The sequence below is a fragment of the Ostrinia nubilalis genome, chromosome 20 (genome assembly GCF_963855985.1).
Source record: "Ostrinia nubilalis chromosome 20, ilOstNubi1.1, whole genome shotgun sequence".
Taxonomy (NCBI): domain Eukaryota; kingdom Metazoa; phylum Arthropoda; class Insecta; order Lepidoptera; family Crambidae; genus Ostrinia; species Ostrinia nubilalis.
The window spans coordinates 1,514,223-1,535,363 of NC_087107.1; the positions used below are offsets into that span (position 1 = coordinate 1,514,223).

The 21,141-nt window shown below is 37.1% G+C and overlaps 2 protein-coding genes across 4 annotated transcripts; one reads left to right on the plus strand and one right to left on the minus strand.

Moving 5' to 3' along the window:
- Window positions 1–4,149: 4,149 nt before the first annotated feature.
- On the minus strand, window positions 4,150–8,657 carry LOC135081449 (uncharacterized). 3 transcript variants are annotated; one of them, XM_063976142.1, is made up of 5 exons: window positions 8,418–8,657; window positions 7,779–7,913; window positions 7,095–7,211; window positions 4,764–4,856; window positions 4,150–4,504 (listed from the first exon to the last, which is right to left on the minus strand). In XM_063976142.1, the coding sequence occupies exons 1-5, from the start codon at window positions 8,520–8,522 to the stop codon at window positions 4,268–4,270; spliced, it is 687 nt and encodes a 228-aa protein (XP_063832212.1). In that variant the 5' UTR covers window positions 8,523–8,657; the 3' UTR covers window positions 4,150–4,267. The 3 variants fall into 3 exon arrangements, with proteins under 3 accessions (XP_063832212.1, XP_063832211.1, XP_063832213.1); XM_063976141.1 differs by having other exon boundaries at window positions 4,764–4,868; XM_063976143.1 differs by lacking the exon at window positions 4,764–4,856.
- Window positions 8,658–9,835: 1,178 nt separating this feature from the next.
- LOC135081445 (dynein regulatory complex subunit 4) lies at window positions 9,836–20,444 on the plus strand. The gene is made up of 8 exons (XM_063976136.1): window positions 9,836–9,957; window positions 10,041–10,080; window positions 11,434–12,126; window positions 12,269–12,456; window positions 12,729–12,856; window positions 13,364–13,466; window positions 13,559–13,701; window positions 20,284–20,444. Exons 1-8 carry the CDS (start codon window positions 9,955–9,957, stop codon window positions 20,363–20,365), a joined length of 1,380 nt encoding a protein of 459 aa, XP_063832206.1. The 5' UTR covers window positions 9,836–9,954; the 3' UTR covers window positions 20,366–20,444.
- Window positions 20,445–21,141: the final 697 nt, after the last annotated feature.

Here is a 21,141-nt window from a genome sequence, read left to right on the forward strand (position 1 = left end):
TCATTTGGCTGAAACGAACGAACGCATTCTGAGCAGTAGTCATGTAGGTTAGGTTCCTATACTATCCTAAGAATTATTGATTACCTACATGGCCAACATACCTTTCAGCATCTTTGGGAAGCGAAAAAAAAGATGAATCCGGTAGATTACTTTTCGAATTTAAACACCCGAACGCCACACAATATTTCTTTCTCTTTATGTCCATTTTTAAATAATACTTCGATCATAGAATTATAATCATACTACAACGCACGCCAGCGTCCTGACGAGCGCGCGCGTGACACTCTACTGATATAATCAGTGTTGCCAGTTGGGTCTTGTCAGAAATTACCAGAAATATAAAAAAAGTAACCTTCATGCGGGGGGGGGCGGAGCGATTGTAAGGTTGTTCATGGATGGAAAATGAATACAATTGATCATCAATCGTTTACCTAAATTCGAAATTTTGACCATTCCATGAAGACCGAAAAGTGACCGGTCGGTCGTATAAAACCGTTTCATGGATTTGAGTTTTATTATCGAAAAACAACTAAAACTCATTTTCTTTAACAAATAATAAATCAAATTCATGTTTAAATGCAGTTTATGACATAATTTTTAAATTGTCACTATTAATATTTTTTCCTGAATAACCTGTAAAAGTTAATTCTACAATTTCTGAAAAATCACCTAAAAGTAACCTTTTCATTAGTGTAACCTAAAAGTAACCAATGCAGTTCAAAAGTAACCTAAAAGGTTACAAAAGTAACCTTCTGGCAACACTGGATAACACCCGCCGGCGGGGCGCTTCGCTGTAGGTAATTATCGGATGTACCGCGCGGAGTGAGCCAGGCCTGCCTACGTTCTAAAAGGAACCCCCATGAGAACTCATTTGAGACTCATAGCACTTGTAGTTTCTGAGATTTCGTGATGAGTGAGTGAGTCAGTTAGTCAGTCAATGAATGACCTTTCGTTTTTATTGAGAGTTCGGTATATTGGACCGCCGGGTAAATTGTACCACCCTTGTATTTCGTAAAGTATTTATTGAATGTCTGTAATTGCAACACTCAGCGATACGCAACTAAATTCATTGAATATTGGCTATTGGTTTTTGCCGTGACAAATTTAACACGTGTGTTTTATTTTGAAAAGTTTTTTTCCTTGTTTTCAAGTAACTTTTGACTGACAATGCATGTTTAGTTTGTAATTTTGTTAAATTTAATCACAGAGTGTTTCTAATTATTATTTAAAAGGGTAAATTAATGTGGATTACAATTATTTGAAACAGTTTTCGGTATTTATAAGCTATATTTTTTATCGATTTTTTTAAAACACTATCACCTAGTCGGTTAAATTGTACCACATCAAGTTGTATGGAATTTTACCAAAGAATTTTGAAAAATTGTTAGTAAATCATTATTATTATTACAAGCTTTCCGCCCGCGGCTTCGCCCGCGTGGAATTTTGTCTGTCACAGAAAAACTTTATCGCGCGCGTCCCTGTTTCAAAAACCGGGATAAAAACTATCCTATGTTCTTTCCCGGGACTCAAACTATCTCTATGCCAAATTTCATCAAAATCGGTTGCGAGGTTTAAGCGGGAAAGCGTAACAGACAGACAGACAGACAGAGTTACTTTCGCATTTATAATATTATATATAAATATATAATATATATGTATATAATATAGTTGGGATTTTCAAGTTATAATAGCATAATAATGTTTGACGTAACAATAAATGAAAGCAAAAGACTGGCAAAGTAGATGAAGCACAAGTGTGCGTTACCAAAATTGGAATTACAAAACATGTACTCAAAATCTTGATCGTGTAAAACAATATTGTTTGTCTATGTTATTAACTACTGTTCCTTTTCGTTACCTAATTTGTTAAGAATGTATCGTATAATATTTTGCCATAGTTTTTTTAAAGGCTTGTTTATTGAAATCCAATTTAGTAACCCTGTGGTACAAATTATCGAACCGGTTGGCTAAATTGGACCGAAGTTCTGAACTCGCATTTTGTTGCTTTGTGCTAAATATACAACAATCATGTTGATTAACACCTATGAAATAGTAAGTTGAATAATTTCTCTTTTATTATATACCATGGACATTAGCAAAAACAAAACAAAACTATGTGTAAAACGGGATTGAAAAAAAACTGGTCCAAATTACCGGACTCTCCCTTATAATAAGTATATTCGCCCGCGTGGAATACATAACACTGGTCAACAAAAAAACAAAATTAAAATGGTGCCGAGATTCTGTTGATAGTTTATTATTAGGTGTGTATTAGTAATAATAAAAATATGTTTCATTTTTTTTTCCTACGTGTAGTTTTTGATCTACCCTCAGTTTTAACGCACAGTTTGTAGTGTTATCACAGAATAATAATAAGTACTACTTTTATGTAAAAATATCAACGATTCCCGTTTAGTTTTTAAGAAATCTATTAAAGATATTGCATTTTTATATTTTTTCTTACATGTAGTAAAATACCCTATCGTGGTGAACCCAATCCCAACACAAGCATAACATACCAATATTTACTAGCATTATTGGAGGGCTCAAGGATTTAGTCATACCCCACAAAAGAAAATTTCTCCTAAAGTTTTTTAAAGAAACCTGCAAATACCTACATACCTACTTAGTCAACATTTGTAAAACTCGGGAAAGTACTCGTCAAAAGCGATTTTTCTTGGAAACAATTGAACCAAATGCATTTTAGTGTTACCATACTCGATTACATTAATCAAGCTTCCACGAAAACCGTTATATCACTTTTCGATCAAATACCCTTCAATTGGATCATCAAATCCACATTTCCGATTCCTACCACTTTAATATTGCTTAAAAATAACCGTAGACCTTATGTTTAACCCATTAAGGTTCAAAGATTTAACCGTTAGTGTTTTGTATAAGTACTTAATAAGTTTGTCAAGTGAAGGCACCAAATTAGTAATGGACAGCTCTAAATGACAATCCAGCCATTTTAAGTTACGTTTGACGCCGAAAGTGTTAACTAATCACGGTTTAATAGGAACAAGTGACAGTTGTCACTTTGTAAAGTGGTAGTTGCGTGATGAACAGGGATTTTGGACAACGAAATTATTGGGTTCGATATGATTCTTAGGATAAAGCATTAACATCAAACAGATTATCACTGGTTTTATGTTCTCCGTCTACAAAAACTGATAATACACTAGATTGTTGTACACCACAAACCTGTGGTAAGTTCTAAGGGGGCAGATGGGAATATAAACGCCACCTATTTAGTTCCAACCACCACCCCGGTGGTAAGTTCTAAGGGGGCAGATGGGAATATAAACTTGACCTATTTAGTTCCAACCACCACATCAGTGGTAAGTTATAAGGGGGCAGATGGGAATATAAACGTGACCTATTATTTAGTGCCAACCACCACCCCGGGTGGCAAGCTTGATGGGAATAAAAGTTAACAACGCGGGTGAAACCGCGGTCAAAAGCTAGTTACTAGGTAAAATAAATTCGGTAAAAAAATTAACATTCACTGACCTGGAAAGTTTTTCTCAAGGACAATTTTATTGCTGGTTAACACACCCTTGACACAAACTAGGTAGTTCACAAACACACACACAATAAAATGTAATAAAGTTAATTTTGAATCAAGTCCAAATCCTACGGTTTTATAAAGTACGAGACACGACTTTTATGCGTAACACGCACTGAGAAACTGGCCGAAGCTAGAATGCACCGTTAGAATTTGAAAAGTAAAACCGAACTACCCTCTTTTAATTTTTATCGTGCGATTGCCAGTCGCCGATTAGAGGCAGTATGGCGCAGGTACACTATGCGGGAAATTGATTGAGACATAGTGTAAGCACGCACTTCAGTTACTTTCGCAGTGTATCGCCTGTACTTCGGGGTGCGTGCTCGCGTTTCTGTTTGTTTAATTTCTCGTATAGTGTCACAGTACCATAAGACTAATATCCTATTATAAAAATATAATGCTTGTTGATGGTGTTTAGTATACGGAATGTATTGTTAGCACTGATTTCAGCAGTTGAATTTAAAATACTTTTCTTAGCATAGGATCATATAAAAAAGGAATAGTGTACGAAGGTAATTGGATGGTCAAAGGTCTGTACAGGGAGAAAGATAAACTGTTTTGAATTAACAACAAAAAGACAATTCTGATTAAAACACCAATATTTATTTAATACCAAAAATATACACACTGCATCACCGTACTGCGATCGCGTTAAAACTATTCACATTGAGTCTGACTGCTTTTGATCATGTGTTTCTATCAATCCTCCAGATTAGCGGCATCTTCTTCCATGACGTCCCAGAGGTATCTATTGCGGAATTCCACTCGGGTGTTCTCTGAAGCTTTCTCGCCATTCGCGTTGACTGGATCCTGACTGTCAGAGGATTCCAGCTCGTCATCTAGGAGAGAAGTTACTGAGAGGAGAGTGGAGTCGGTGATGTTGATTGTGTCACCCGCGTCCCCTCGTTCAGGCTGGCTTCGAGTGGTGCCTAGCGTCTGGAAAGATGGCAAGCATTGAATATTAATAAAGGTGGCCTCAAGAAGTTTTGATGATATTAGGTACAGTAATTTTTTTGGTAATTAAATAATTAATTAAGTCTGTCCCTCATAGACAACGACGACTTAGGCGACGAACTGGCTGGGGTAGAAACCAGCTCGTCAACACCTGCCCTGAAGGCTGTATAAATTGCTAGTATAAAGAGGCTCTAAGGTACGAACTCTTTAAAATTCTACGGATGTACCAAGCAGATCTTACATCTATGATAGCCATATGGAGTATAGGCACCTCCAGTTTGAGCGGCTTGATCTCCTGCGGCTCGTCGTCCAGGTAGGAGTACTCGGTGGGCACCTGCCAATTTATCTAAAAGTTTAATTGACACCGTCAATATGGAACATAATGCTTTGATTAAAATGCTCATTAGAGAAGATGAAGAAAATGACAATTACACCTACTGGTATTGTTGGTAGATATCAGACGATAGTGTCTTCAAAGTAGTTTATGTACATATAATAGGCCAGTAGAATTAAACACAAAAATTGATTAAATCGGAAATAATTCCTACAAAAGATTTTTTTGCTTTAATGGCTTCATTGGTTGCCCATTAAGACTCTCCTAAGTTTTCGACTTCGACGGAGTTGTGCTTAAGTGGTGGGGGCCCCCGAAAGGGGCGTTTTTTCGGTTTTCCGGTTATACCGCGTAAAGGACTTACCCTATCGAAAAGTGGTCTTCATGACGGTTAAAGGGCACTTAATCCTGCATTGAATAAGACCAAATTCATATGTTTTGGACAAACCGTTCTCGCGCTAAAGTTCGGCAAAGTAGAAAATATACGTATAATTAATGACCCTCTCCACGTCCAATGGCTTGTTACCCATATGCTTCCAAGCCTTGTAAAGGGTCGCCTTAACCAGTGTAACCCTAACAAGGCTCACGAGTTTGATTCGCTTATCCTTGTTCGTTTCAGCCGTTCCTTAACTGCGGTTGCTGCACCTCTTCCTGGCACTCTCCTGAACGACTCTGTGTTACCTAATGTGGCTGCCCCTCTTCCTTGTACCCTCCTGTACGATTTAATTGCTTAGCCATATGCCTGGTCCAAGGTTCGACGCCACAAAATCAACTTCGTACGAGTGAAAATAGTTTAAATACTATTTCCCGTGCTTGCAACATTTTTCTTTACTGCTTCGCCTCTATTAGTCGTAGAGTAATTGTATATATCCTATAACCTTCCTCAATGTATGAGCTATTCAACACAAAAATAATGATTTCAATCAAACTAGTAATTCTTAAGATTAGCGCGTTCAAACAAACAAACAAAAAACTCTTCAGCGTTTTAATATGAACTTGTAGTTGTTGATTTTTGGCCAGGCATACGGCTAGGCAACGTAGTCATGCAGGAGGATACAAGGAAGAGGGGCAGCCACAGTAGGTAACACAGAATCGTTCAGGTGAGTGCCAGGAAGAGGTGCAGCAACCGCAGTTAAGGAACGTCTGGGACGAACAAGGATAGGCGCATCAAGCTCGTAAGCCTTGATAGGGTTACACTGGTTGAGGTGAGCCCTTTTCAAGACTTGGAAGCCTGTGGGTAACGAACCATTGGACGTGGAGAGGGTCATTAATTATACGTATATTTTCTACTTTGCCCAACTTTAGCGCGAGAACGGTTTGTCCAAAACATATGAATTTGATCTTATTCAATGCAGGATTAAGTGCCCTTCAACCGTCATGAAGACCACTTTTTGATAGGGTAAGTCCTTTACGCGGTATAACCGGAAAACCGAAAAAATGCCTCTTTCGGGGGCCCCCACCACTTAAGCACAACTCCGTCGAAGTCGAAAACTTAGGAGAGTCTTAATGGGCAACCAAAGAAGCCATTAAAACAATAAAATCTTTTGTAGGAATTATTTCCGATTTAAAAGCTAATTCTACTGGACTATAAAGATTTTTTACAGTCAACAACAAATCACAAATCCATTTTTACAACTACACAAGATTCCATAATGGTAAACCTGATGTACTGCTTTCAGAACAGACAAGAAAGGTTACTCTTACTCAGAGGATGACAGAAAAATGGTAGTGTAGGCAGGCCCCCCACTAAGTGGACCGACGATCTGGTGAAGGTCGCGGGAAGTACCTGGACGCGGGCAGCGCAGGACCGGTCGTTGTGGAAGTATTTAGGGAGGGCTTTATCAAGCAGTGGACGTCATTTGGTTAAAAAGAACGAACGAACAATACTTGGGAACGTGGGACGTAAGTACCTACCTAAAGCCTGGTCCGTGAGCACGTGGAATCCCGTCCAATGACCCCAAGCTGCCCATCCTTGTCGCTCGCACGTAATTACGTTGCTGTCGAGCTCGCACACTCACTGCGGGCGCGCGGCGCACAGTCGCGACAGCAATATAATTACGCGCGAGCGATAAGGATGGGTAGCTTGGGCTCATTGGACGGGATTCTACGTGCTCACGGACCAGGCTTTAGATGCAGGCATCACAGGACCGATTGTTGTGGAAATCCTTGTGGGGTTTTTTCCCAGAAGTTGACGTCAATATGGCTGAAAAGAACAAACTAATGATCCCTTGGCTTACTCACTCGTCTAAGCCGCCATTTCTCCAGGAACTCGTTGGTCTGCCGCAGCGCATCGCGGCTCTCCTGCAAGAGTTCATCCATGCGGTCCTTGCCACGGATGTGCTTGTATTTCTTTAGGATCTAGAACATCATCATCATTACAGAAACAGGACGTCTACAGCTGAACATAGGCGGAGCCCTCAATGATTTCCTTAAAAGGATTTAAACGTCAGTGATTTTTTTTTTGTAAATGATGTCTACTTTTCCATTGGTTAGCGATTTGGAAATTCTTGACTCGAGGTTCTGAGTTTAGTTCCCCACTGGGTTCTTTTGCACAATTTTTAAGCACGTCTAGTTTCAGAAAGCGTTTTATGCGTATAACATTTCGTCACTTTGAAATTTTTCATCTTACCATTATACTTTGATTTCTCATAAGATTAATTAAGACGAATTTCTAATCGATCACAATTTTAAAATTGTCTTTCATATTAGATTCTAAAAATTTAATCTTTGACAGACATAGTCCCAAAACGCAAGCGTCTCTATTGTACACTCCAGGCAATCTTACAAATTGTACACACGACAGCACATCAGGTTACCCATTTTTGTTGCAAACTCGCCCCTATTACAACTGCACAAGAACCCACAGTGGTCACGTTGACGTGCCGTCGTCCGTACAAAATATAGGAATATAAAAAAGTAACTTACTGCAATAGTAAGTGACAACGCCAAAATTTCGGCAAACAGAACGGGCACACTAATGGGATTCTCGCTGGTGAGCTGCGCCACCTTCGCCTCCTCCCTGATCGACCGCTTGATGAAGCATGCTACCTTGCAGAAGGCCTAGGAGAGTGAAGAATTTATGACATAACCATATTAGTTAAAGATTTACTTGGTAATTATTATTATAATTCCTAGTTTATTATCAACGCCATAAAGTGCCTATGTAACGTATCTCGTCTCGTCTTACTGTAAAGAAATACCTACCTAATAAAAATATTTGCCAAGCGTACATTTTTACAAAAATGCAGGGGAATGAGGAGACGTTTTCAGTAACAGAGGTAGGTACAGACATGCTCATTACCAGCATGAAAGCATACCACTATTGAGCAATTGCTAAGTAGTTGGCACGTATGTTGAAACTGATAATAAGCATGCTCATTTTCGAGATGTTCGAGCACGCTTGTTTTAAGCATGCTTAAAAGCATAACTCTTTATAAGCATGTGCAACAGTATCTTTAGGCCTGATAGATTTTTGATCAGAAGTCTCAAACCTTAACGCTTTTACAAATTCGCGATGGTAAAATATCTACACTAAACTACAAGAATATGAACTGTTGTCTTCACCTTCTGTGACACATCGACAAAGCCATTCCCCAAGATATAGTCAATGAAGAACAGGCTCAAGAATATGGCTCCATACACGAGCGTGTCGTAGACCTGGGCCAGCATTTTGATCAGGGTTGGGCCTTCGAATCCAGGTTTCGGTCAATTCCTACATGGCTCTCAAGATAAACGGGTAATTTTTCTAGATCACAAATCTGTGGATTGTGGATTCAAGAAAGTCAAAATGACACGAAACTTTGGCAATTGTATTTTTTTTATTGAGGTCATAGTTTGCTTCGGTGAAGGTTGTAATGACGCAGATGGATGTAAAAATATTATCAAATAAATAGTGATTAAAACGAAAAAAATATTTAATAGATATAGGTGTACCAGAATCTCATGGCAAACAAAAATATTGGAAAAGTGTGTTTTTCATATGGCCATTGTCTATGGATTTATTGTCACCTGTCAAAGTAAATCAAGAGATCTGTCAGCCGCTGCAGAAATTTTGTAATCTCTTCATGCCTATTTGTTATTTTTGTGAAAAAGACGAAAAAACTCAAGCAAGTCATATTGTTTTCAAAGTGTATTGTAAAATAAGGCATAATTCAAAGTCCATCTTTGATTTTAAAGCGCGTCGTTGAGTTGACAGTAAGTTGGAGTGAAATGTTTTGATACTTACCTACATTTAGTTTATTACCTAACTGCGTCAGAAGGAGGGTTATGTTTATTTTTATATTATTATTACCTAATAGCTGCTTTATCGGGGTTTTCAGGTATATTTCATGCATTGGTGCAGAGGAATGGTGAAAATGTTATGACCATGTAAAATTATGACCAATTATGACCATGAAAATTGAAAAAGATTTCATCAAGCAAGTTTGAGTAATTGAAATGCTGAAAAAGCGATTTATAGTATATTAATACCTCTTTAACTTGATCATCTATTTGAAGAACAAGAAATGCAAGTGGAGTTCTTAGAATCGTTTTCTAGTTCTGAATGAAGTGATAAGTTATAAGTATGATACTTAATAAAATTGTTTACAGTAATATACGGTTTACTTATTTTTCAAGACATGTTCCTATGTTAAAAATCCGATGTATAACAACATTCTTCATACACATACCTAAAATGTATAGGTAGGCATTCGTACTTCATGTTCATTAATATTAGTCATAAATAAAAATTAAACAGTATCAAGATCGTTTAATCCAATTTCCCCAGTATTGCACTCAACAAAGTTTATTTTCCCCATTTGCCATGAGATTCTGGTACACCTATAGTACAATCGTACATAATTCCAACTGATATTTAAAAAATATTATCTTCTTTACGCTTTGTTAGAAAAGATAAGGTTGATAAATTGTTACGGAACCTAAGGTAACCATAACAACGCATGAGTGTTTATTTACCATAACAACAAGTCAAAACTTATTTTGACAACAACGTGCCACTTGTAAAAACATTTTATTTTGTAAAGCTAAAACAAATCGTTTAAACTCCCTAAAAATATTAAAAAATTGTAAATATTTGAAGACTTACACATAAACTATCACAATGGTAAGTGTTTGGATCACTGTTTGTCTCATATTGTCTACGTTTCTTGTGATCTTTTAATTACCCTACTTATCTATTTATTTTAGCCACCAAAAGGAGGAAAAGGAGGTGGAAAAAAGGCTCCAGGTATTTATAATTTCTTTCATGAAAATGTTCTAAAAAACTCGTAACGATAACGATGATAACAAACTCGATAAGTGGGCATTATAATTAATAAATTTCTTATCAGGCTTACGGCCGAATACTGAGACGCCATTTAAATATTTGACGGCTTCTCAAATATTTAAGCAGCTCCTAAACTTACATTTCGCATACTCAAAACAATATCTGAGCAGTTCTCAATTTTTAAGCACCTCTCAAATTAAGTTGCACTTAAACGCCACTCAAATGAATTTTCGCATACTGAAACGCCATTCAACGATAAGCATTACTCAAACAACTGTCAAATCGTCTTAAGCAGCTGTTAAATTTGAGAGTGCTTGCCCGGTATCTTAAATCCTATTCTTATACCTAAATCGACCTAAATAGTGGTAAATAATGTGTGTCATCGTTATCATTTCTTTCGAGCCTCGAGGAAATACCTAGATCTAATCGCAGGAACGCAATAAGGCTGAACGCTATTGAAAAATATTATTATAATGACATGCAATTCCGAGCGAAGTTCCGCGTCTCTAAAGAAACGGTGTTGTTTCTGGATTCATAATTTGGAAGCTCTTTGAAACCCCTCACCAAACGCCATACAACCAGTGGACCAAATACTTATTATAACCCTACTGTTCTACGCAACGGGAAGTTATGAACGTGTACTAGGTGATATCTTCCACATCTAACAGCCAACTGTGCATCGTATAGTACACGAAGTAACAACCAAAATAGCTGCTATGAAATCGCATTACATAAACGTGCCTATTTCTGAGGAATAAGGGGACATCGCATAGCAGCATTTCCAAGAGTTGTTGATTTGTCAATTTGATGCTCTGTCAACAATGATAAATGTCAATTGTGGTTACGTTTCGGTCCACGATCGCCACTTAATAGATTTCAACAATAAAAAGTATCACTTTTAAAATTATTTTTTTAATTTAATAAAAATGCAAGCATTAATTTTTTTATATGACAAAACGAGATTTATATATAACAGAAACTAAAAATAAACTGTTCTATGTTAAGTTGATTGAGTATATTTCCATAAAAGACAATACATAACCAAACGATGCTGCGTGTAATGGATAAAAAACGTAAAGTTATCATTTGTGTAAATGAAAACATACTTTTTTTGGTAAATGTTGCCATTATGTAAACATTTGAGAGCTGCTTAGCTGATCACGGCTTCAAATCCGTTGAGTGGCGTTTGAGAATACCATTTAAAATTGAAGGATACTTAAATTTAGGAGCCCGTCAGCTGAGTGAAAGATTTGAGTAGCGTTTCAGTATTCGGCCGTTAGATTGCAGGTATTCTAATGTTTATTTATTTTTTAGCAATCATCATCGATGGAGTAGATACCTCTGAAATGACTCGAGAAAAGCTCGAGCAGTTCACACTCAGAGTCAAAGAAGAACTTGACAAAGAAAGAGAGGAGCGCAACTACTTTCAGCTAGAAAGAGACAAAATAAGAACCTTCTGGGAAATAACTCGACAGCAGTTGGAAGAAGCCAAAGCCGAACTAAGAAACAGAGAAAGGGCGACCGAAGAAGCTCAAGAGGAGAATGAAGCGCTTTTGGAGACTGAGAAGCAAAAGATAAAGCATTTGAAGTATGAGCAGCAAGCGGCTGCAGCAGCTTTAAGAGCTGAGAATCTTGTAGCACTAAAAGCTGCTAAAGAGGAGCATGCTGAACAAGAGTTAGAGCTTCTAAATGACAAAAGAGTTCTGAGGCAAGAGATGAGAGAGAAGGTGTTGGCTGCACAGGACGAGTTAAGGCGAGCTAAATTGATTCATGCTGAAGAATTGTCGAAAGCTAGAGAAGTTTTTGAAGAAAGGGCTCGTCAGATAGAAGACAAAGCGGAGAAGAAATTACATGAAACAAAAGTAGAGTTGACGGTGAAGCACAGAACAGAAATTTCAGAAGTAGAAGAAAGAAAGAATAAACAGCTCTCAGATCTGATTGCACACCATGAAAGGGCGTTTTCTGATTTAAAAAACTATTATAACGATATCACTTTGAATAATCTAGGTAAGTGCGTTTGTTATCTATTGATTTACATAAAATTTATCATAACTTCACGTAGTATTGCCTTCCGTAAAGTTCGTATTATAAATAGATACTAAGATAAAGTTCATAGTTAATTATCGTGATTAAAAACTAAATTTTCTAGGTCTCATCAGCAGTCTGAAGATACAAATGGAAGACATGCAGAAGGTAAAAGAACGAGCGGAGAAGATCGCTCGAGATGCGGTCGCTGAGACCAAGAGTTTGAGGGAGCCGCTAGAAGCCGCCATCATTGATAATAAGGAGTTGAAGAGGCAGATGTCAAATTATGACAGGGATAAAGCTGCACTAGCTGTAAGTATGCTTTACGGACTATCTTACTAATAAGTACCCATAGAAATATTAAACTAAGCCTAGGCGCAGACCACCGACTTTATTTGGCCGATAGTTGGGTCGGACTTAGAGATTTATGAAAGTGCACACACCGATTTGATATCGGCCGATTTTTCAGACAAATTAGTATCGGGCCCAACTATCTGCTGACTAAAGTCTGTAGTTGCGGGGAGTAATTAACCATTGAATTATACTGTTTTGATTCCATCTTCTTCATTCTCTTTCTACTTTAGGCCAAAACGAAGCAGTTGGCTTCTCTGGAGAAGCAGTTTGAAGTCCTGAAGTGGGAGTACGAGGTGTTGCAGGTGCGATTTGACAGAGTCTTGGCTGAGAGGGATGAACTGAAGACCAGGTTCTCAAGGTCTGTAACTTATCTATACTAATAATCTATATATAAAAGAAAGTCGTGTTAGTTACACCACTTATAACTCAAGAACGGCTGAACCGATTTAGCTGAAAATTGTCAGGGAGGTAGTTTAGAGCCAGGAGAAGGACATAGGATACTTTTTATCCCGTTCGAAATAAAAAAAAAGACTGCTTATTTATTGCCATTAAGGCGGAACAAAGTTCGCCGGGTCAGCTAGTATTACTATAAATGCGAAAGTAACTATGTCTGTCTCGCTTTCACGCCTAAACCACTGAACCGATTTTGATGAAATTTGGCAAAAAGATAGTTTGAGTCCCGGGAAAGGACATAGGATAGTTTTTATCCCGGGTTTTGAAACAGGGACGCGCGGAATAAAGTTTTTCTGTGACAGACAAAATTCCACGCGAACGAAGCCGCGGGCGGAAAGCTAATCTTTCAATATGCTTAAGATTTATATTGTGAAACTTTCATGTCTCAAGTTCTTTCTAAATGTTGTTTTAGAGCTGTGCTAGAAGTTCAACAAAAGGCTTCATTGAAGACAGCGCTGCTTGAAGCGAAGCTGAAAAACATGGAAGCTAGAGATCTTGGACCAAGAGAAATGCATGTAAGTTTATTTACGTATCATACATAAAGGAAAAAAGACAAATCGTTAAAATGAATTCCTATCTACCTTTGATAACTCATTCGTCTGTGTAGGAGCTACTCAAACTGAAAGATACGCAAGTAGAAGACCTAAGATACGAAGCTGCCAGACTTAGGAAAGCCCACGATGATCTTCTAGCAACTTATGAAGCGAAACTTGCAAAACTTGGTGTCCCAGCTGAAGAACTTGGCTTCAAGTAAGTTTTCCGCGACTATGTTTATAAACTGCCATCTACACCACAACACTGGAACTAATGAGAATAAGAGAGCATATCGCACCCCCCCTGGAACAAGTATGCAAGTCCACTTGTGCGATATTTTTTTTATTGCACTAAAAAATCAAGAAGGAGGTAATACATATTGTCAATTTTTTTCATAATTTTTCTCTAAAAAATGAAGAAATTATGTACGAATATGTAAAATATTGCAACATTAAAATATCTAAATTTCCGTAGCAAAAACGAAGTAAATACATTTGCACTTAATTGTTTAATAAAGTTCCGTATGAATAATAGCATATTAATAGTTACGTACATCTTCCACGAAGATTTTAAAAATTATTTTCGCGTATCTATTGTTGCATACTTATTTTAGGATATTATTTGGTGGGTATCGTGGTGCAAGTTTAGTTGCTTAGTTTTTCCACGAAACTTTTGTGCACATTATGCTGGTAATTTTGTGCAAGTCTAGATGCCTAATTCTTCCACGAAACTTTTATTCGAATAATAATACATAACAATGGATACGTTATTTTCTACGTAGATTATCTTTATGCAAGTCTAGTTGCCTAATTTATTTTACGAAACTTTTGGCGATGTTGTGTTTTATACCGATATTGATACATTTATTTAGATGTAATTTAGTTATTAACAAAGCACAAATTAACTTAGTTTCAGTTATTTAAGTATCCGAACCACTACTTCTTGCACTAAATACTCTTGTAAGACTATCAGATCCTGTGTGTTTAGCAAAAATTCGTACCTATGATGGTGGTAAAACGTGGTAAAATGATCGGTCTTTATGAGTACAAGATCCATTTTAAATTCTGTCTCTCTCTTCAGTGAACCGTTATCGTAGTAATCGTGATAAATATTCATCTTTCCATTAGCATGAGTTCATTTATCAGCTTCTGCGTGTATTGCCAGCGTGACAACGTCTTTCAAAGCAGTAAGCAACAATCGGTGCGTCCCTAATTATAAAATGACACAAGTTTGTATGTATTTTAAGGAATATTGTCATCAAAAGGATATAATGGCCAGACGTTTAAAAATGCCACAACCTGATACAAAACTGTTGCCATCTTTTCGTATGTACGATGAGCAGTCAGTATTCTTTTCAGATGGTACTTGATCGACCGGACGCCAGCTTTCCGCAGACCTCCACAGATTGGACTTGCCACTGGAATGTAGTGCCATTAACCCATTAACGCCCGCCGTACAATAAATAGTACACAACTTTAAGTTACGATAAATCTGGTTTAGTGGGTATTTTTACTCTGGAAATAACTACAATCGGTAAACAAAGGTCTATGCATTATATCCTGAGATGAAACAGACCATAACGATACAATCTTAAGGGGGTATTTTGCGATTTCGTTTCAGTGATTTTTTCGTGTCTTCTAGTGGGTACTTGATAATTTTTTATGCAAGGTTTAAATTACACAAAATACCAAATACGTTGTTTGTGTATTAGCTAACAACATATCCTAATAAAAAATACAAAGAAAAGTTCATTTCATGGAAAGTTTTTCATGCTATAACTCCCAAAGTGATGCTGTACTAACTTTTGTACAATGGGCGCTTGACACGTTACGTAAAATAGCACAGTAACGACATTATTATTAGAGTGTTTACCTATTTCTTCATAGTTTTTATATGTAATCATTGTTTTCTTTTTCCAATGACATGTCTCTTTATTTATGGGGTTACAGACAACAAAAAGAAACATTTTGTTTTCCCAATTATGACCTGTTTGTCGACCTAAAGAGACTTAGTTACATAGTTTTTGGAACCACACGTGAAAACAGAACCAAACGGTATCCTTTGATTACTTATAAAGATTTTCACAAAAAGCATAGAGACTTATTCGACAAGCCAAACATAATTTTACTAGTATTGATTGAAAGATAATAATGTAAGTACTATTGGATCAAATTTTGATGCTTTAGAACCATTGGGAAAGGTCATTATTGGGGTCTTTTGATAAAAAACCAGTAGAGTTAGGCACCACAGGGTGTCCAGCTACAATATAATAAGAAGATCAGTGGGTTAGATCAAATGGCTAGTCTATAGAACTTGACCAAATTGAGGTAAAAGGAAAAAAAGCGGTGGATGGGTCTTGTTCGCTTATGTGGTGGACATGACAATTTCAAATGCATGCAGACTGCACTGCATAGTAAACCCATATAGTCGCTTAGATCAGCTAGCATTCCGAAAATATATAGTACGCACATATTTGACCTATAAAAGATAAATAAAAGTAGGTAGTCTTGCTCTAGTTGATGGAGAAAAAATATGAAATAATGGTTATAATCAAAATAAACCAGCAAACAAGCGGATTTGACAGCTTAAAATTACTGTGCGTTTCAATAGAGTCAAAACAGCTTATAGCAAGTGCCTGAAAATACTGAGGCAGGATGGAGAAAGCTTTGCTCAATATGACTCATAAGCGCCCATTGTACAAAACTTAGTACACCCCTGAAAATCTAACTTCCGATTTTGTTTTTGGTTTTCTTTCTGTTTAGTATTATTTTTGAAGTATTTTTATAAAGAAAATAAACATTGGCTATGTGAAATTGACCGTAGTTTTCATTTGGGCGTTAATGGGTTAAGTGCCTTCTATATCCTAGTGTTGACCCTATTTGTCCAGTAAATTGCATTATTTTTCCAGGCCTTATGAAATTCCTGGCTCAGACAAAGTTTCTATCCTGGTTGCTTCACAGGTCCGGTCACTCTTCAACAAAGCGTATAAAAGCACCTATAAGTTTTGGACCAAATAAAAATTGTTCTTTCTTTCTTTAAAGGTTCAGCCAAACCAACGCAATCACACGCGATCAGCCGGCGTGCAGTGATGGCGATCAGACAAAATGCATCGATCGCCATCGCTGCACGCCGGCTGATCGAGCTTATAGGATTCGTAAGTGATGTCACCAACGAGTTCAATGTGGGTAACTTTTGTAGTCATGCAGATAATAAAAATATTATAGGCTTCTATAGTTTTGTTCCCTTGGACATCAAAATTTGAAAGGGTCCTTCAAAATCGTCTCCCTTGTTCATGAATTGTCTAGATTGAGTAACTTGCTGTTCTGGTAAATCTTCCATTACTTACTTTAGCAGTAGCATTCAATTTAGCACAATTGAAATATCTACTTATTTTCTCGCCAATGGTTTCGCCTTGATAATCCAAAATGTGGAGCTGAGTCAGCTTTCTTGTGAATTAACATGATGTCAGTATTAATATAAACTTTTTCGACAATCTCCACGACGCGGTTTGCAACAATAGATTTCCACCTATTCGTCTCTCCAGACAGCTAGGCGATCACAATAGAAAAATCTGTTCATAGTGTGCGAACATCTGTGAGGTTGGTATTCTTCACATTATTCCTTCTCATTTGCTTCATCCAGTTTACTCAAAGCAGCACATAGCTCAAGACGTAGTAAAAGAAAAACAGGTTTCAGAGAGCACTTGAGTTTTTTAGCAATTCATTTCGTTTCAAACCCTTCATCTAGTTCAAGGCTGCTCAACTTTTTGAAGAGTCGGGCCAAACGGTGGATTCAGTCGTTAACGACGGGCCACCTACATTTTTGACAGCTAACTTCAGAGAGATCTTAGTTTGTTCTGTGCTCGGCGGGATTTTTATATGGTGCGTTTTTTTTTTCAAACTGTACATGCGCGGGCCACTTAAAATTCTTTTGGGGGCCACTCTGTGGCCCGCGGGCCTGGAGTTGAGCAGCCTTGATCTAGTTGATCTTATGTGAACGGCTGCAGTATAATGCACTTACAGAGGCATCGCTAAATTTATTATAATTATTGTATTTTTACTCGGCCTGCATCTGGCCTTTCAGCAACCTTTATCAGGTCGTCGGACCACCTTGTCGGTGGATGTCCCAACGCTGTGTTTTACGGTACGTGGCCTCCGCTCCATAACCTTGCTGGCCCATCGGCCGTCAGTTCTGCGTACTATGTGCTTCCAACCGTGCGATGTGGAAGTCATTGGGGGAGGCCTATGTTCAGCAGTGGACGTCCTGTAGCTGAAATGATGATGCTGACGTATTTTTTCTCTCTATCTATACCAATCTATATCTGTATTTTGTCAATATGAATCAAATCCTGCCGTATCTTAATCCAATCTTTTTCTAATGAGTTACTTATCTTTCTATCCTTATTATTTTTTTATCAGCCAAAATTTTTGTTTTGAAACAAATAAATACTTTCTATTCTATTTCCATTAGAATCTTAGCCATGACTGTACTTGGAGCTAAGCTCCAGCCAAGGGGATCAAAAAGTTTGATCAGATGTATCAGATAAAATGTTACGTTTCATGATTGGTGTTGCAATTTGTGGTATATTCACATTGTATTTAAATCTGTCCTCAAATTCCATTCAACACCCAATGCTTGGACTGTTCCATCAAAGTTCATGAAACTACTTTAGCACTAGCTGATCTTTTGTTGTCTTCTATTGTTGACTTCATAAACTCAACGCAGAACTAGGTAGCAAAAGGTATTTGACCGCAGTTGCATGTGATGTTAAGTGAGATGCAGTATAAGATGGTAGATATTTACCTGTAAGTGCCTATAAGGTCAGCATTATAGTGTTCAGGAGAGAGCAGCAGGCAGCGACCTGTTCGCATTATAGTATTGATGTGTAACCTGGTGGATGGTCATATCAGATGTATTATTATCTGTAAGTTCTCATTAAATTATAGCATTATAGCTTCAATTGACCAGTCCGCTCCTGATAAAAGGTCTTTGATATAAAAATATTGTTCTATTATTTTATAGAAATCGGCACTCTTCGGTAATTCGGTCTCCAAATAATGCACTGGTAATCCGAATCATTTTTTGTCACATAAATCTGAAGATCACCTTCATAATGTCATCTATGAAGCAAACACGTTTCATCTCTTTATAATATTTCTCGGGTCTTCTTGCAGCCGAGAACTGCTTGTGGGTTCACTCACAAGCAGTTCGTTATTCAGTGAAATATAAATCGAACCTTAACACGAAGCATCAAATACAATCGTGCGCGAGTTGTCTCCGTATTATTCCAGACGACCGCATGAAGTATACTGTCATTCTTGTTTCTTCTTCTTTTTCAGGTAGGTACCTTGTTTTATAAAAAAAAATTCTGTGTTCGTTAATCTTTTTCAGGTCTGATTTCTGCAACTTTCTTTCTAACTGAACGGACCTCTGTGTGGTTATTTTTTTGGGTTTTTTTAAGGGAAAGGAGGCAAACGAGCAGACAAATCACCTGATGGTAAGTGATTACCCGCCGCCCATAGACACCCGCTCCTCGGTGAGTTACAGGTGCGTTGATATTCTTTAAGGTATTAGAGTCTCCTCTTGAAAGATTGTAGATCGTATTGGTCCGCAAATACTGCAAACGGCAGTTCATTCCTCGGTTTGGTGTCTGCAAATGGTGATTGTGGATTTTCTGTTTTAAATGGTAATTTTACAACATAAATCTATCTACCGTTACCGTAAAAAAAAAATGCCCTGAATCAGTGGTAGGGTTTATACTGGGGAGTGTAAAACTATCAGTGCTTTATAAAAGTCTACTTGCAAAAATAAATGAGTAATATGAGTTTTATGCCCGTTTTCACCATTAATCCCAAATTTTTAAGTGACCCCTATAAAAACAAAATTCCTGTTATGTATTACCATAGGGGTCACTTACAAATTAGGGATTGATGGTGAAAACGGGCATTAGTCCTTTTGATAGCTTGTCTCTCCCTAAAAATGCAATTTCCGAAAATTATAACATTGTTACGCAAAAATATTGTAACATTTTTATTTTGAATAAAGCTATAATTTTAAATACTACCATAAGTAATGTAATATTTCACAAGGTAAAAGTACGTTATCCTTTTTACGAATTTATTTAATTACGAATAGTTCGAGGAAAAACTACGTAAACCACACTTACACGTTGAATGCACGACTAAATCTGAACGCCAATAAATAGTTATCAGCAATAATACCAAACAGCAAGTATTCTTTAACATGTCAACAATGCAATATTCATAATTACAACAACAAGTGTTAAAATTTGTTTCGCGGAATAAGTACGCAACGCTCTTTTTTACGTTTTTCTCAAAACCTATTAAGTGTATTTTAAATATAAATACATAGGCCCCTCACAGACATTTTTAGCTATCTTTTGATGTATAACACATATTTTTAATAATGGTAATACATTTTTAAAACAGTTTTTTTACGCTCCTGAAAAGTTGGCATTTTTCACTTGCGTACTTATTCCAGGAAGGGTGCGATATAAAGCGACATCTATGAGTTTATTGTGGCACTTTTTACCGACCTATTATCTTCGCGCTTGGAAAGGAAACCGTAACTCCAAAGTTCGATATAGTTATGACAGATGGCGCTAACTATGAATTCCGTTTAGCGCCATCTAGCGGTTGAATTTCTAACTACGTAGCTTGCTTGCTTTTGCACAACGTTTTTTGTTTGTTGGTAGATGTCTCTTCAAGCGTTTTCAGGAAGACCTTAGAAATGAAATTGAAATGCAATGTATGTATTTTTGTTTTATTTTCTTTACAGACCTCTAAGAGCTGTAGCAGTGGCAGGACTGGCACCAGTGGTCGGCCAAGGGCCTGCTGGGTTGGTCACTAAAGATCAATGAGGATTATCTATTGAAAATAATGTTATTTTATATCCTGTAATCAATGTGCAATCGAAATATACCTATATTTTTATCTTTACTCACAGCATTTTTTCTTTTTGATGTTTGTTTTCACAGCCAGTTTTCTTAATTTATCTAAATCTCATTCGACAGACTCAAGCAGTAGACATAAAATTTAACAACCTTTATTTAATTTTAATTTAAGTCGGAGCTTCAACTCAGAAAAAAATTAGAAACACCAAATAAAAAAACGTCACGATCTCAATTTTAGCAAGAGCTTAGAAGCTAAGCTAAGATTTTACCAGCTTCCAGCTGAAGTAACCAGTTAATGTTAACTTCCCACTCATAATTTTATTGGACACTAGCTTTTGCCCGCGGCTTCGCCCGCGTGGAATTTTGTTTGTCACAGAAAAACTTCATATAAGGACATAGGATAAAAACTATCCAATGTCCTTTCCCGGGGCTCAAACTATCTCTATGCCAAATTTCATCAAAATCGCGTCAGTGGTTTAGGCGTGAAAGCAAGACAGACAGACAGACAGACAGTTAGATACTTTCGCATTTCATAATCTTATTAAAGATTAGTATAGATAGATGTACGGATAACTGAACAAAACAAAACTATACTTTTTTGGAAGGTATGAAAGGGTAATTTGGAATAGGTAGCGTGGTGGACAGTCGCGGTCAGAAAATGTTTACCACCTTTTACGTCACAAGTTCTAAAAGTCCATTTCCATAATTTGATTGATCATAGACTATATTTTATTTGTAACTAG

Excerpts from the sequence above, each read along its gene's own strand:
- LOC135081449 (XM_063976141.1), bottom strand. The coding sequence starts at position 8,522 with ATGCTGGCCCAGGTCTACGACACGCTCGTGTATGGAGCCATATTCTTG. Across the intron at positions 7,212-7,778 it reads CGTTGTCACTTACTATTGCA|ATCCTAAAGAAATACAAGCA; the intron begins GTAAGTTACTTT and ends ATGATGTTCTAG. Across the intron at positions 4,505-4,763 it reads TCCATATGGCTATCATAGAT|ACGCTAGGCACCACTCGAAG; the intron begins GTAAGATCTGCT and ends CCATCTTTCCAG.
- LOC135081445 (XM_063976136.1), top strand. Across the intron at positions 12,127-12,268 it reads TATCACTTTGAATAATCTAG|GTCTCATCAGCAGTCTGAAG; the intron begins GTAAGTGCGTTT and ends TAAATTTTCTAG. Across the intron at positions 13,702-20,283 it reads GCTGAAGAACTTGGCTTCAA|ACCTCTAAGAGCTGTAGCAG; the intron begins GTAAGTTTTCCG and ends TTTTCTTTACAG.